This window comes from Salvelinus alpinus, chromosome 17 (assembly GCF_045679555.1).
Source record: "Salvelinus alpinus chromosome 17, SLU_Salpinus.1, whole genome shotgun sequence".
In the NCBI taxonomy this organism is placed as follows: domain Eukaryota; kingdom Metazoa; phylum Chordata; class Actinopteri; order Salmoniformes; family Salmonidae; genus Salvelinus; species Salvelinus alpinus.
The window spans coordinates 36,276,828-36,291,162 of NC_092102.1; the positions used below are offsets into that span (position 1 = coordinate 36,276,828).

A 14,335-nucleotide genomic window follows, 5' to 3' on the forward strand; every position below is an offset into this window, starting at 1 on the left:
TTCTTCAGTCTCAATCTCCCCAAATCTCCCCAGTCTTCCAAATCTCCCCAGTCTACCCAAACCTCCCCAGTTGTGTAAATCTCCCCAGTCTTCCAATTCTCTCCCAGTCTCCCAGTTACAGTCTCCATAAATATCTCCAGTCTCTCAAAGCTCTGTTACACAGCTTCCAGAATCTCTCCAGTCGCAGTTTCACTGTACCAACCATGTGTACTTAGACTTGCATGGCTTGGTCTTTGAGACAAGCATATGCTACTGGCAGGATCAACCAGGTAGCCACTCACAACATAGAGGTTGTACCTGGGCACACTAAGCAGAGAACGGTCAGGGCACGGTCTCGCAAATCTCCCCAGTCTTCCCAGCATCCCCAGTCTCTCCAAATGTCCCCAGTGTTCCAAATTCTTAGCTCCCCAGTCTACCATAGCTCCCCAGTCTTCCCATATCTAGAATCGGCTTTCTATTTCGCAACAAAGCCTCCTACACTCACGCCGTCAAACTTACCCTAGGAACAGACTATCCTACCGATCCTCGACTTCGGCGATGTCATCTACAAAATAGCTTCCAATACTCTACTCAGCAAATTGGATGCAGTCTATCACAATGCCATCCGTTTTGTTACCAAAGCGCCTTATTCCACCCACCACTGCCACCTGTATGCTCTAGTCGGCTGGCCCTCGCTACATATTTGTCGCCAGACCCACTGGCTCCAGGTCATCTACAAGTTTATGCTAGGTAAAGCTCAGCCTTATGTCAGCTCACTGGTCATGATAACAACACCCACCCATAGCACGCGCTCCAGTAGGTATATCTGACTGGTCATCCCCAAAGCCAAAACCTCCTTTGGCCTCCTTTCCTTCCAGTTCTCTGCTGCCAGTGACTGGAACGAATTGCAAAAATCGCTGAAGCTGGAGACTTACATTTCCCTCACTAACTTAAAACAGCAGCTATCTGAGCAGCTAACCGATCACTGCAGCTGTACATAGTCCATCTGTAAATAGCCCACCCAATCTACCAACCTCATCCCCAAATTGTTTATATTTACTTTGCTGCTCTTTTGCACACCAGTATCACTCTTACACACCATCTGCTCATCTATCACTCCAGTGTTAATCTGCTAAATTGTAATTACTTTGCTACTATGGCCATACCTCATGCCATTTGCACACACTGTATATAGACTTTTATTTTCTTCTATTGTGTTGACTGTACGCTTGTATATTCCATGTAACTCAGTGTTGTTTCTGTCACACTGCTTTGCTTTATCTTGGCCAGGTCGCAGGTGTAAATGAGAACTTGTTCTTAACTAGCTTACCTGGTTAAATAAAGGTGAAATAAAAATATCACCCCAGTCTCCCCAAAATGTCACCAGTCTCCCCAGTCCTCCAAATCTCCCTAGTCTCCCCAGTCTTAGAAATCTCCCCAGTCTTAGAAATCTCCCCAGCCTCCACAAATCTCCCCAGCCTCCACAAATCTCCCCAGTCTTCCCCAGTCCACCAAACCTCCCCAGTCTCCCCAGTTGTTCCAAATCTCCCCATTCTTCAGTCTTCCCAGTCTCCCCAAATATCCTAGTTACAGTCTTCCAAACCTCTCCAGTCTCCAAAACCATTCCAGTCTCACAAATCTCCAAAGTGTTCCAAACTCTTCCCAATTCTCCCGTTTTCCAAAATCTCACCAGTCTAACCAGTCTTCCAGTCTCCACAGTCTTCCAAATCTCTTAATCCCCAGAATCCCAAATCTCCCAGTTTCCCAAGTCTTCCAAATCTCCCAGTTTCCCAAGTCTTCCAAATCTCCCAGTTTCCCAAACCTCATTCTTCTGTCTCCCCAAATCTCCCCAGTCCTCAACCTCTCCAGTCGACCCAAAACCTCTCCAGTCTTTCCAAATCTCCCAGTTTACCAAGTCTTCCAAATCATCTCCCAGTCTCCAAACTCTTCCAGTCTTTCCAAATCTCAAAGTTAGTCTCCCAAATCTCCCCAGTCTTCCCAAGTCTCCCAAACCCCTCATACTTCTCCGTCTCGCCAGTCGTTCCAAACCTCGCCAGTCGTTCCAAACCTCGCCAGTCTCCCCAGTCTTGCACTCTTCCCAGTTTTCCAAATCAGCCAGTCTCCACAGACTTCCAAATCTCCCAGTCTACCAAATCTCCAAGTCTTGCACGTCTCCCAGACTCGCCAGTTTTCCAAATCTCCCCAACCTTTCGCAAATCTCGCCAGTCTCCCGGTCTCACCAGTCTTCCAGATTCTCCCGGTCTCGCCCGTCCTTCAAATTCTCCCGGTCTTTCAAATTCTCCCGGTCTCGCCCGTCCTTCAAATTCTCCCGGTCTGGCCCGTCTTTCAAATTCTCCCGGTCTGGCCCGTCTTTCAAATTCTCCCGGTCTGGCCCGTCTTTCAAATTCTCCCGGTCTGGCCCGTCTTTCAAATTCTCCCGGTCTGGCCCGTCTTTCAAATTCTCCCGGTCTGGCCCGTCTTTCAAATTCTCCCGGTCTGGCCCGTCTTTCAAATTCTCCCGGTCTGGCCCGTCTTTCAAATTCTCCCGGTCTGGCCCGTCTTTCAAATTCTCCCGGTCTGGCCCGTCTTTCAAATTCTCCCGGTCTGGCCCGTCTTTCAAATTCTCCCGGTCTGGCCCGTCTTTCAAATTCTCCCGGTCTGGCCCGTCTTTCAAATTCTCCCGGTCTGGCCCGTCTTTCAAATTCTCCCGGTCTGGCCAGTCTTTCAATTTCTCCCGGTCTGGCCAGTCTTTCAAATTCTCCCGGTCTGGCCAGTCTTTCAAATTCTCCCGGTCTGGCCAGTCTTTCAAATTCTCCCGGTCTGGCCAGTCTTTCAAATTCTCCCGGTCTGGCCAGTCTTTCAAATTCTCCCGGTCTGGCCAGTCTTTCAAATTCTCCCGGTCTCGCCAGTCTTTCAAATTCTCCCGGTCTCGCCAGTCTTTCAAATTCTCCCGGTCTCGCCAGTGTTACAAAGCTCAAATCTGCCAGTCGTCCCAAATCTCGCCAGTCGTCCCAGTCTACCCAATTAGTCTCCCAAATATCTGTCTTCTCATTCTCCAAAATCTCCCATCTCCTAAATCTCCCCAGTGTTCCAAAATCTCCCCAATTCTCCCATATTGCAAATCTCCGTTATTCTCCCAAACCATTCAAGTCTTTCCAAAACTCCCAACCTCCCAGCTAGTCTCCCAAACCTCCCCAGTCTTCCAAATCTCTCCAGTCCTGCCAGTATCCCCAGTCTCTCCAAATGTCCTCAGTGTTCCAAATTCCTCCCAATTCTCCCGTTTTCCAAAATCTCCCGTCTACTCAGTCTTCCCAAATCTCCCAGTTACAATCTCCCAAATATCTCCAGTCTTCTCATTCTCCAAAAACTCCCCAGTCTCCTAAATCTCCCCAGTGTTCAAAATCTCCCCAATTCTCCCATATTGCAATTCTCCAGTCTTCCCAGTCCCCCCAAATATCCCAGTTAGTCTCCCAAACCATTGCAGTCTCCCAAATCTCCTGTGTTCTCAAATCTCCCCCGTCACCCGAATGGATTCTATAGTCTTGCTGCTTCTATACTTAGGTATTCACATCCACACCACCAGCAATGATCACAGTGCAGCCAGCCTGAGAGGTACATATGTTTGAGGAAAGCTGTGTCCGGTGTAATCAATAAACAGCACTCACCCATTAGACTCAAGCTTCTCCTGTCAGTGCTCACTACCTGTAGATCAACGGGCGGTGGTGGACAAAACCCCTAGATAATGTTATAGATTGAAAAACTCCACAGCTCACACAGAACTGGTTGGGGTATTCATTGACACCTTTTTCACATCAGAGCTAGTCCCGACAACTCTCATTCACTCAGTACTTGAGATATTACTGTTATCTAAATTTCAATCTTATTATTCCAAATGTAATTTATTTGTTGAACTCAGCTTCCCACTTACCTAAATTACAAATCTCTTAGAACTAATAATATAAAATAACACGTGCTCAAAAACACGTTGTGCAATTACCAGTGGCTGCAGACCACGTCGACACTTCAAATAAATGCCTAGAGAGCTGTCAGCGGGACTTTTCCATGGTACCGTTACTGCCCTCACTCTAGTCTTGTTTATGAGACAAGCTCTAGCCTTCTTAAGACTAATGGTACCTTCATTTTTGTTTAGTTTTATAATAAAACATTAATTAAAACATTTAATTTTTTATTGACTTACAGAAATTCAGTTGCAGTGTCCCTCAATTGTCTGTGGATGATGCGTCCCCTCCTGGGCAGCTCGCAGTAAGGGTCTGGTCGGGTCCTTGTCTTTTGGTCAAACGGGAATTTCGCCTCACGCTTCATAAAGTGCACCACCGGTTTTCCCTCGCAGACCCTTACTGGAAAGCTCCACAGGCAGAACCAATCATTTAGTTTGTGACGCCAAATTGTCGGACACCTGAAGTCAATCTTAAATTAATAATTCTATATTAACAGCACGCTGGAGCGGTTCCAACAAACTCAATGCACCATAGTACACTACACGTCAGTCAAGAGCTCCATCAGGGCAGTCCAGTTCTTATATACTGCTTACATTATTCATAAATCACCATTAACTTTTGGTGCATGCATGTGAGCGACCAATACCTCATGAGGCTTCCCTCTAAGCTTAGACCTGGAAACTGAGATATCCGTTTCCGTCCTCAAAACAATGTTCTGGGCGTACTACCAAACTACCAATACTGATGAGGACTCCTCCCAGGCACTGTCAGTCACTTGCATGAACCCAGTCAAATTGGTTATTAGAAAAGCAAACATTTTCCTTCACACTGCTATTGACCAACTGGGTTCAAACCCACGTCTCCTGTGTGTCACAACACTATGTAGGCCTAAGTCTGTCTAGGATTTAGCTTGAACGAATGTAACTTCAGGTTTCAGGCAAAAGTACCAGTCATTGGGCCTCCCGAGTGGCGCATCAGTCTAAAGCATTGCAGGTCTTGAGGCATTACTACAGACCCGGGTTTGATTCCGGGCTGTGTTGCAGCCGGCTGCGACCGGGAGACACGAGGCAACGCACAATTGGGCCAGCGTCGCCCGGGTTAGGCCGGCTGGGATGTCCTTGTCCCATTTCGCTCTAGCAACTCCTGTGGTGGGCCGGTCACATGCACACTGCCACGGTTGCCAGTTGTAAGTTTTTTCCTCCGACACATTGGTGCGGCTGGCTTCTGGGTTAAGCAAGCAGTGTGTCAAGAAGCAATACGGCTTGGCAGGGTAGTGTTTCGGGGGACGCATGGCTCTCGACCTTGGTAAGAGAGTTGCAGCGATGGGACAAGATTAACTATCAATTGGATAACGAAATTGGGGAGAAAAAGGGGTAAAAGTAAATAAAAAGGTACTAGTCATCACACAAACATGGTTATGAGTATAATGACCCATTATTAAAATGTAAATGCCAGGTAATCCAGAGAAAGTGGTCAAAATGCTTTATTTTACAGTTCAACAGTAATTCCCAACACACAATGACCATAACATGTTAACAGATATCTTTGTTAAGTATCATTGTGGTTCATACAAAAAGTTTTTTTTTTTTTTTAAGTTGTTTTTAAATAGATATAAATTAAGCTACATTGAACATGAAATGTATCGCTACCTCTTCACATACCTAAAAGTGCCTCAGACATTTTATTCAAAGCATGTGTGATTTAGAATATGTAGCTAACAGAGACAACCTTTTCAGTTTGGGGAAAAAAAAAAAAGTGCAATTGAGAAGCACCAAAAATATACATTTGGCACATGAAAATCAAAGCAAGTAACTGTAACCCGAAGCCAAAAAAGCTTTACTCTGCCTTCGATTGAGAATGGAAAGGTCAAGGACGGATAAATCAAATCAGTTGAACCTAATGGAGAGGAGGATACTTGAATAAAAGAAACCAACTGGCATACTTCCTCCAATTACAGAAACAAACAAGGCCTAAATATCAAATTTCAAAGCTATAAAATGCTTTAGGAATAGTTCTAAATGTCAGATAATACACAATATAGGCTAGAGCGTTTCCTCCAGAGGCTTTAAAAACACTGAAAACTCTTAAATAAGGCCATGTAAATTCTTCTACAAATTAAATACAGATAATGGAATAAAATGCCTTAACTTTGTACAAATGAGAATAAAAGCCATAAAATGTTAACATATAGCTAGGAACTCTTAACTGTCATGTCCAAAAAGATAAACCTTTATAACACATCAGGAAAACACCATTTCAATTGCTTCTTTAATCGAACATACAGTAGAAATGACATGACTAAAAAGTGATGTATATAAAATCTGTAATATTCTAGCAAATGAATGCTGCATAGTTATACATGACATGGCTTCATTATCAGATGTTTGTATCATTTATAAAACAGATGAAGGAAATTTCACAGTGTCCCAAAAACACACATGAAAAGAAGGATATACTGCAGGTACAACTCATATGGGGACATCCATTGTGCCTCACACTTCACCAGTCAAGGGGCAGTCTATAGTATGTGCAGTGTAAACAATACTTTAAACCATATTTTTGGATGTTTAGGCAATAACCCAGCATCCCCTTTTCTAAACATATTAACAGAAAGAAATAGGATTTTCCAAATCTCCAAAAAAGCATCCCAAACAATCCCAATACTCCCAATCTGAGCACAGCTAAAAGACAAAGCACTGCCTTGATGAGATGCAACTGAAACTGATGAAATTTACATGGAGGACAAAAGGACTTTAAGGCTGTGTTCAGACAAATTCAAAATATTTTTCCCACAATTATTGGTCTTTTGGCCAATCTGATCAGATCTTTTGCCAATAATTGGGTAAAAAAACAAAAACAGAATTGGGCTGCCTGTGTAAACGCAGCCAAATATATTACGGGCCGGTCACATTGGGTAGGCAATAAGTGGTTGAATTTCTATGACCGGTGACAGGTTAACTCGCAGGATCTTCTGGGCTTTCCTCCTCACCTCCTCATCGGTGATCGAGTCATCAACCTTGATCACCTTGAACCTCAGGTTGTTCTCACTCAGTCTAAGGTCTTCGGACTGCTCTTTGACCAGCCAGACCTCATTTCTGGGCCTCTTCACACAGAGTTTGTCTTCAGCCTCGTCAGTCCTTTTCCTTTTCTGGTCCCTCCAGCAAGGCATTCCGTTGCATTCCTTCAAAACCCGGTCGTTTTGCAGTATGGCAGGCACTCCGATGATATTGACTGGGCAGGGCAAAAAGTTCACTCTCCTCAAAGTGACAGATTTTGCTGAGTTTCCGGTACCTTCCGAAGGCTGTACTTGGGTACCTGTTAGAGATAGTGGTCGATGAGTGTTGGGCACAGTCACCTCTCCTGACCATACACCTGTGTGGAACTGCAGTCTCGCTGTGTGGCCTGTAGAGGGTCCAGTGATGTTGGTCAGTCTTATGTATGACTGCATCTGAACAGGCACAACAGCCAAGGCTGGTGGTTTCGAGAGGACCGTCTGTTTGAGAGACTCCTTTGACAGATTTGTCAAAATAATTGTGGGTTGATTCTTCAGGACGACTTTTGCTGCTGCACTTAACAAAGAATAGTTGATTTCAGTCTTCTTGCCATGGGGTTTTCTACCCTTCTTTTTGCCAGTCTTTTGAACCTTTGAGACAGCAATGTCCAGTGTGCTTTGTGTCTTTATTACAGGCCTCAGCACTGCAGTACAAGACCTGTAACCATAAACATCTTTGCTTTTAAGTACAGTAGGTTTGTGACCTTCATCTTTGAGTCCCTCAATAAAAGTGGTCAGTTCTTTCTCAGTATCAAAAAGGTCTTTTGACATAGGACTGAACGCTTTCAGAGTCTCCAGTAGAGTAGTTTGGCCAGCTGAGTTGAAACGTGACCATGACTGGACAACCTTCTCTGTGGCTTCCTTACAATTCATGGCATATACCATCTGTTCTGTAATCTGTAGCATTGGTGAAACTCGCGTCCGAGATCAGCCCTGTGGGCAAAAAGAGAATAAACAAACATAAAAATGTAGACTTCATACTCAACTTCTGTAAATCATTGACATTCAAAAACATGGATAAGGGAAATCTCAGGTTAAGGTTTCTGATCAGGTAGGCTAACCCAACATTCAACGTACCACCAAAGTGACTACAAACAAAGCTGTATTCATAATCTTGCTGAAGAGGGAGACACACAAACTCTGAAATAAACTTGTTACATCAGTGGTTTTGTTTCTTTAAAGAGCTTTTCCTATTTTAAACAGATTCAAAACATCTACCAACCATGGGTGACTAACATTAGCTAAAATTCAGTGAGACAATTTCCACCATAGACTTTAAATGATAAATTGACAATTCCAACTGGAATTAATTTTTACATAGAGCTTTCTTATTGAAATTAGCTCCAAAAAACGACATAACATTCCAGTAATATTTAATATGAGAAAATGTAAAATTGAGAGTTTGCCCCTTGATTGTTTTCATGCAGATCTGATTGGCAAAGCCTCTGCCACAAAAACAGGTATGACTTTTGTCACAAAGTAGGCTAGCTTTTGATTCAACTTACGGTGGATGCGGCATGTCAAAACGGAATGTAGAAACAGGAATATAACTTTGCATTGCTTTGCTGCAAGTTTGTGCGGCAGCTGTACCGCTGCCAATGCTTACTTAGCTCAGACTGGAAGTCCTCGTGATCAGCTAGCATGCTAGCTGATCCCAAAGACATCCAGTCTTTGCGTTAACTCTAGTTTGCATTGGCACCCAGAACTACCTCTAAAAAGGCTTCTACAAGCTGCACTCCATTGATCTACGTGCGTGCACGTGAGTGGAGTAAGGTTTTTTTGGGCAGCGGACTCTATTCGTTGCATTCCACCCAGAGGTGAAGTCCGCCTTGTGTAGTGTATATCCACTAGGGGGCTTGGGAGCCAGAGTAGCTAACCAAGCAAGAGGGGCCAAGGCACTCTTTTTGACTAGCCACGGAAAACGTTTTAACTTCCGGATCAAGTGTTACAGTATATGCCCGTTTACAAAATACTAGCCACATGTCTGGCGTTCTATGCTTTCGACACTACTTTTTAGCCACAGAAGAAAATGTATTTTTTGGAATTGCTAGAGCTTGAACAGCAAGAACTTGAACTGCTATTACTACTCAGGAGTATGGAGAAAAAAAGGACTGAGAAAATGGCAAGTTCGTTCCATGAAGACCACGAGAGGGGATGACGAAGAACGCACGTCTCTTGTTCAACCTACGCGAAGCATTGATGAGGAACGACATGTTCAAATAAAATGTTATTGGTCACATACACATGGTTAGCATATGTTAATGCAAGTGTAGCGAAATGCTTGTGCTTCTAGTACCGACCGTGCAGTAAAATCTAACAATTTCACAACTACCTTATACACACAAACATATAAATGTATGGATGAGCGATGGACGTGCGGCATAGGCAAGATGCAGTAGATGGTATAGAGTACAGTATATACTTGAGTTGAGTAATGTAGGGTATGTAAACATTATAAAGTGGCTTTGTTTAAAGTGACTAGTGATACATTTATTACATGCAATTTTTTATTATTGAAGTGGCTAGAGATTTGAGTCCGAGTGGCTGCTGCCAACAGTGATGGCTGTTTAACAGTCTGATGGCCTTGACATAGATGCTGTTTTTCACTCTCTCGGTCCCAGCTTTGTTGCACCTGTACTGACCTCGCCTTCTGGATGATAGCGGGGTGAACAGGCGATGGTTGATGTCCTTGATGATCTTTTTGGCCTTCCTGTGGCATCGGGTGGTGTAGGTGTCCTGGAGGGCAAGTAGTTTGCCCCCAGTGATGCTTTGTGCAGACCTCACTACCCTCTGGAGAGCCTTGCGGTTGTGAGCGGAGCAATTGCCGTACCAGGCGGTGATACAGTCCGACAGGATGCTCTCGATTGTGCATCTGTAAAAGTTTGTGTGTTTTTGGTGACAAGCCAAATTTCTTCAGCCTTTCTTCCCCACACTGTCTGGGTGGACAATTTCAGTTTGTCCGTGATGTGTACGCTGAGGAAGCTTTCCACCTTCTCCACTACTGTCCCGTCAATGTGGATGGGGGGGTGCTCCCTCTGCTGTTTCCTGAAGTCCATAATCATCTCCTTTGTTTTGTTGACGTTGAGTGTGAGGTTATTTTCCTGACACCACAATCCGAGGTCCCTCAACTCCTCCCGGTAGGCCGTCCCGTCGTTGTTGGTAATCAAGCCTACCACTGTAGTGTCATCTGCAAACTTGATGATTGAGTTGGAGGCGTGCATGGCCATACAGTCATGGGTGAACAGGGAGTACAGGAGAGGGCTGAGAACGCACCCTTGTGGGGCCCCAATGTTGAGGATTAGCCGGGTGGAGATGTTTCCTACCTCCACCACCTGGGGGCGGCCCATCAGGAAGTCCAGGACCCAGCAGCACAGGAAGGGGTCGAGACCAAGGGTCTCGAGCTTAATGACGAGTTTGGAGGGCACTATGGTGTTAAATGCCGAGCTGTAATCGATTAACAGCATTCTTACACAGGTATTCCTCTTCTCCAGATGGGTTAGGGCAGTGTGATTGCATCTTCTGTGGACCTATTGGGGCTGTAAGCAAATTGGAGTGGGTCTAGGGTGTCACCTGTTTACCGGACGTGCTACCTGTCCCAAACATGCCGTTTTCAACTCGAGACAGCACGAGCAGTAGAGATGCTCTGAATGATCGGCTATGAAATCCCAACTGACATTTACTCCTGAGGTGCTGACCTGTTGCACCCTCGACAACCACTGTGATTATTATTATTTGACCCTGCTGGTCATCTAAGAACATCTTGGCCATGTTCTGTTATAATCTCCACCTGGCACAGCCAGAAGAGGACTGGCCAACCCTCAGCCTGGTTCCTCTAGGTTTCTTCCTAGGTTCTGGACTTTTAGGCTGGGATTCTGTACAGCATTTTGTGACATCAGCTGATGTAAGAAGGGCTTTATATATACATTGATTGATTGGGTAGAGGTGATATGATCCTTGACTAGTCTCAAAGCACTTCATGATGGAAGTGAGTGCTACGGGGCGATAGTCGTTTAGCTCAGTTACCTTAGCTTTCTTGGGAACAATGGTGGCTCTCTTGAAGCATATGGGAACAGCAGACTGGGATAGGGATTGATTGAATATGTCCGTAAACACACCAGCCAGCTGGTCTGCGCATGCTAAGGACACGGCTAGGGATGCAGTCTGGGCCGGCTGTGATTAGTCGAAGAGAATTCTCTTGGTAGATAATGCGGTCGGCATTTGATTGTAAAGAGTTCTAGGTCAGGTGAACAAAAGGACTTAAGTTCCTGTATGTTGTTATGATCACACCAAGACTCGTTAATCATAAGGCATACACCCCCGCCCTTCTTACCGGAATCAAATCAAATGTATTTATATAGCCCTTCGTACATCAGCTGATATCTCAAAGTGCTGTACAGAAACCCAGCCCAAAACAGCAAGCAATGCAGGTGTAAAAGCACGGTGGCTAGGAAAAACTCCCCAGAAAGGCCAAAACCTAGGAAGAAAGATGTTTGTCGGCGCAATGCGTGAAGAAACTAGGTGGCTGTACCGACTAACGTATCCCGAGCGAGCCATGTTTCCGTGAAACAGAGAATGTTACAATCTCTGATGTCTCTCTGGAAGGCAACCCTTGCTCGGATTTCGTCTACCTTGTTTTCAAGAGACTGGACGTTGGCTAGTAGTATACTCAGGAGGGGTGGGCGATGTGCCAGTCTACAGAGCCTGACCAGAAGACCGCTCCATCTGCGGCGCTGTTTTGGGTTGCCTGCTGGGATCCGATCCATTGTCCTGGGTGGTGGACCAAACAGAGGATCCGCTTCGGGAAAGTTGTATTCCTGGTCGTAATGTTGGCAAGTTAACGTTGCTCTTATATCCAATAGTTCCTCCCAGCTGTATGTAATGAGACTTAAGATTTCTTGGGGTAACAGTAAGAAATAATACATTAAACTACTGCATAGTTACCTAAGAGCGCGAGGCGACCATCTCTGCCGGCGCCATGTTGAAAGGTGTTCACTACTTTCAGATGTCTGTTGCCAGATTTTACGACTTCAGTGGCTTGCCCCTCAGATCTCGCAGAAAACTCACAGCTTACCCGTAAGGGCTGCAGAAAGTCTGTCTGACCTTTCGGTTTTTGGCGAGCGGCAGCACACCAAGTATTGCTGAGAGTTGTAACTCATAAGCTAGGAATGTTTCTGCCATCGTCACAGAAGTGTGCCAGGCTATCTGGCATGTCCCGAAGGAGGATTTTGTTGCTTATCCCTCCGTGGCACACTGGGCAGATTGAGGATTGTTGGACAGAAAACAAGTTCGGTTCCGAGATCCGGCAAACCTGGGCAGCGATTACTACAACGGCTTTTTGCCAATGGTCCTGATGGCAGTCTGCGATGCAAGGTACGAACCATATCCAGGTAGGATACGCTAACTACATGTGACTATACACACACAAACCAACCAGGAAGTGGGAGATCTGAGGTTTGTAGTTTTTCAACTCTTGGTCTATCAAATAGTGTCTATGGTGTCATATTGCACTTCCTAAGGCTTCCACTAGATGTCAACAGTCTTTAGAACCTTGTTTGATGCTTCTACTGTGAAGTGAGGGCGAATGAGAGGGGATTGAGTAAGGTCTCCCCCAGAGTGCCACGAGCTGACCATGCGCGTTCATGTGAGAGTTAGCTTGAGTTCCATTGCATTTCTGAAGACAAAGGAATTATCCGGTTGGAACATTATTGAAGATTTGTTAAAAACATACTAGAGATTGATTCTATACTTCGTTTGACATGTTTCTACGGACTATAACGGAACTTTTTGACTGTCTGCTCCCAGTGATCGCGAGTCATGAATTTGGAATACTGGGCTAAACGCGCTAACAAAAAGGAGGTATTTCTACATATGTTGAACTTGATCGAACAAATCAAACATTTGTGGAACTGGGATTCCTGGGACTACATTCTGATGAAGATCAAAGTGTATATTTATAATGCTATTTCTGACTTCTGTTGACTCCAACATGGCGGATATCTGTTTGGCTTGATTTATTGCATGGTTTGCTTTTTCCGTAAAGTCTTTTTGAAATCTGACACAGCGGTTGCATTAATTAACTTCTTATGGCTGCAATCCCGTTAACGGGATCGATATGACATCAGCCAGTGAAAGTGCAGGGTGCCAAATTCAAACAGAAATCTCATAATTAAAATTTCTCAAACATACATGTATCTTATACCATTTTAAAAGGTAATCGTGTTGTTAATCCCACCAAAGTGTCCGATTTCAAATAGGCTTTTCGGCGAAAGCACCACAAACGATTATGTTAGGACACCATCAACTCACAGAAATTCAGCCATTTTTCCAGGAGTCACAAAAAGCACAAAGAGAAAATGAATCACTAATCTTTGATCTTCATCAGATGACACTCATAGGACTTCATGTTACACAATACATATGTCTTGTTAGATTAAGTTCATATTTATATCCAAAACCTCAGTTTACATTGGCGCCATGTTCAGAAATGCCAAAAAAATATCCGGAGAAATTGCAGAGAGCCACGTCAAATAACAGAAATACTCATCATAAACTTTGATGAAAGATGCATGTTTTACATAGAATTAAAGATACACTTGTTCTTAATGCAACCGCTGTGTCAGATTTCAAAAAGCTTTACGGCAAAACACAATATTCAATAATCTGAAAACCGCATTCAGCCACGAAAGCAAGCCATACAGTTACCCGCCAAATTGTGCAGTCAACAGAACTCATAAAAACTATTATAAATCTTCACTTTGCTGATCTTCGTCGGAATACACTCCCAGGACTCCCACAAGAAAAGTTTGTTTTGTTCGGTAATGTCCAAGTAGCTACTGGTATGGCCAAGCAGTTGCCATACCAGGCATTGCTGCAACCAGTCAGGATGCTCGATAGCACAGCTGTAGAACCTTTTGAGGATCTGAGGACCCATGCCAAATCTTTTTAGTCTCCTGAGGGGGAATAGGTGTTGTCTTGCGCTCTTCACGACTGTCTTGGTGTGTTAGGACCATGATAGTTTGTTTGTGATGTGGACGCCAAAGAACTTGAAGCTCTCAACCTGCTCCACTAGAGGCCCGTCGATGAGAATCAGAACGTGCTTGGCCCTCCTTTTCCTGTAGTCCACGATCATCTCCTCTGTCTTTATCACATTGCGGAAGGGGTGGTCCTGGCACCACACTGCCAGGTCACTGACCTCTTCCCTATAGTCCCATCGTTGTTAGTGATCAGGCCTATCACCGTTGTGTCGTCTGCAAACAAATGGTGTTAGAGTCGTGCTTGCCAATGCAGTCATGCGTGAACAGGGAGTACAGGAGGGGACTAAGCACACACCACCCCCCTCACTTTG

General features: G+C 44.7%; 1 protein-coding gene across 2 annotated transcripts in view; it reads right to left on the reverse strand.

The window, feature by feature from the left end:
- LOC139542873 (coiled-coil domain-containing protein 71-like) overlaps positions 1-14,335 on the reverse strand; it is a 61,879-nt gene that overhangs the window by 15,916 nt on the left and 31,628 nt on the right. The window contains exon 2 of one of the 2 annotated variants that reach the window (XM_071348805.1): positions 5,404-7,923. The exons of the other annotated variant lie outside the window; for it this stretch is intronic. Coding sequence (XP_071204906.1) covers positions 6,844-7,896 — 1,053 coding nt within the window. The 5' untranslated portion in view covers positions 7,897-7,923 and the 3' untranslated portion in view covers positions 5,404-6,843. Of the gene's footprint in view, positions 1-5,403; positions 7,924-14,335 lie in introns of those variants that run through there. 2 annotated transcript variants of the gene reach the window in all.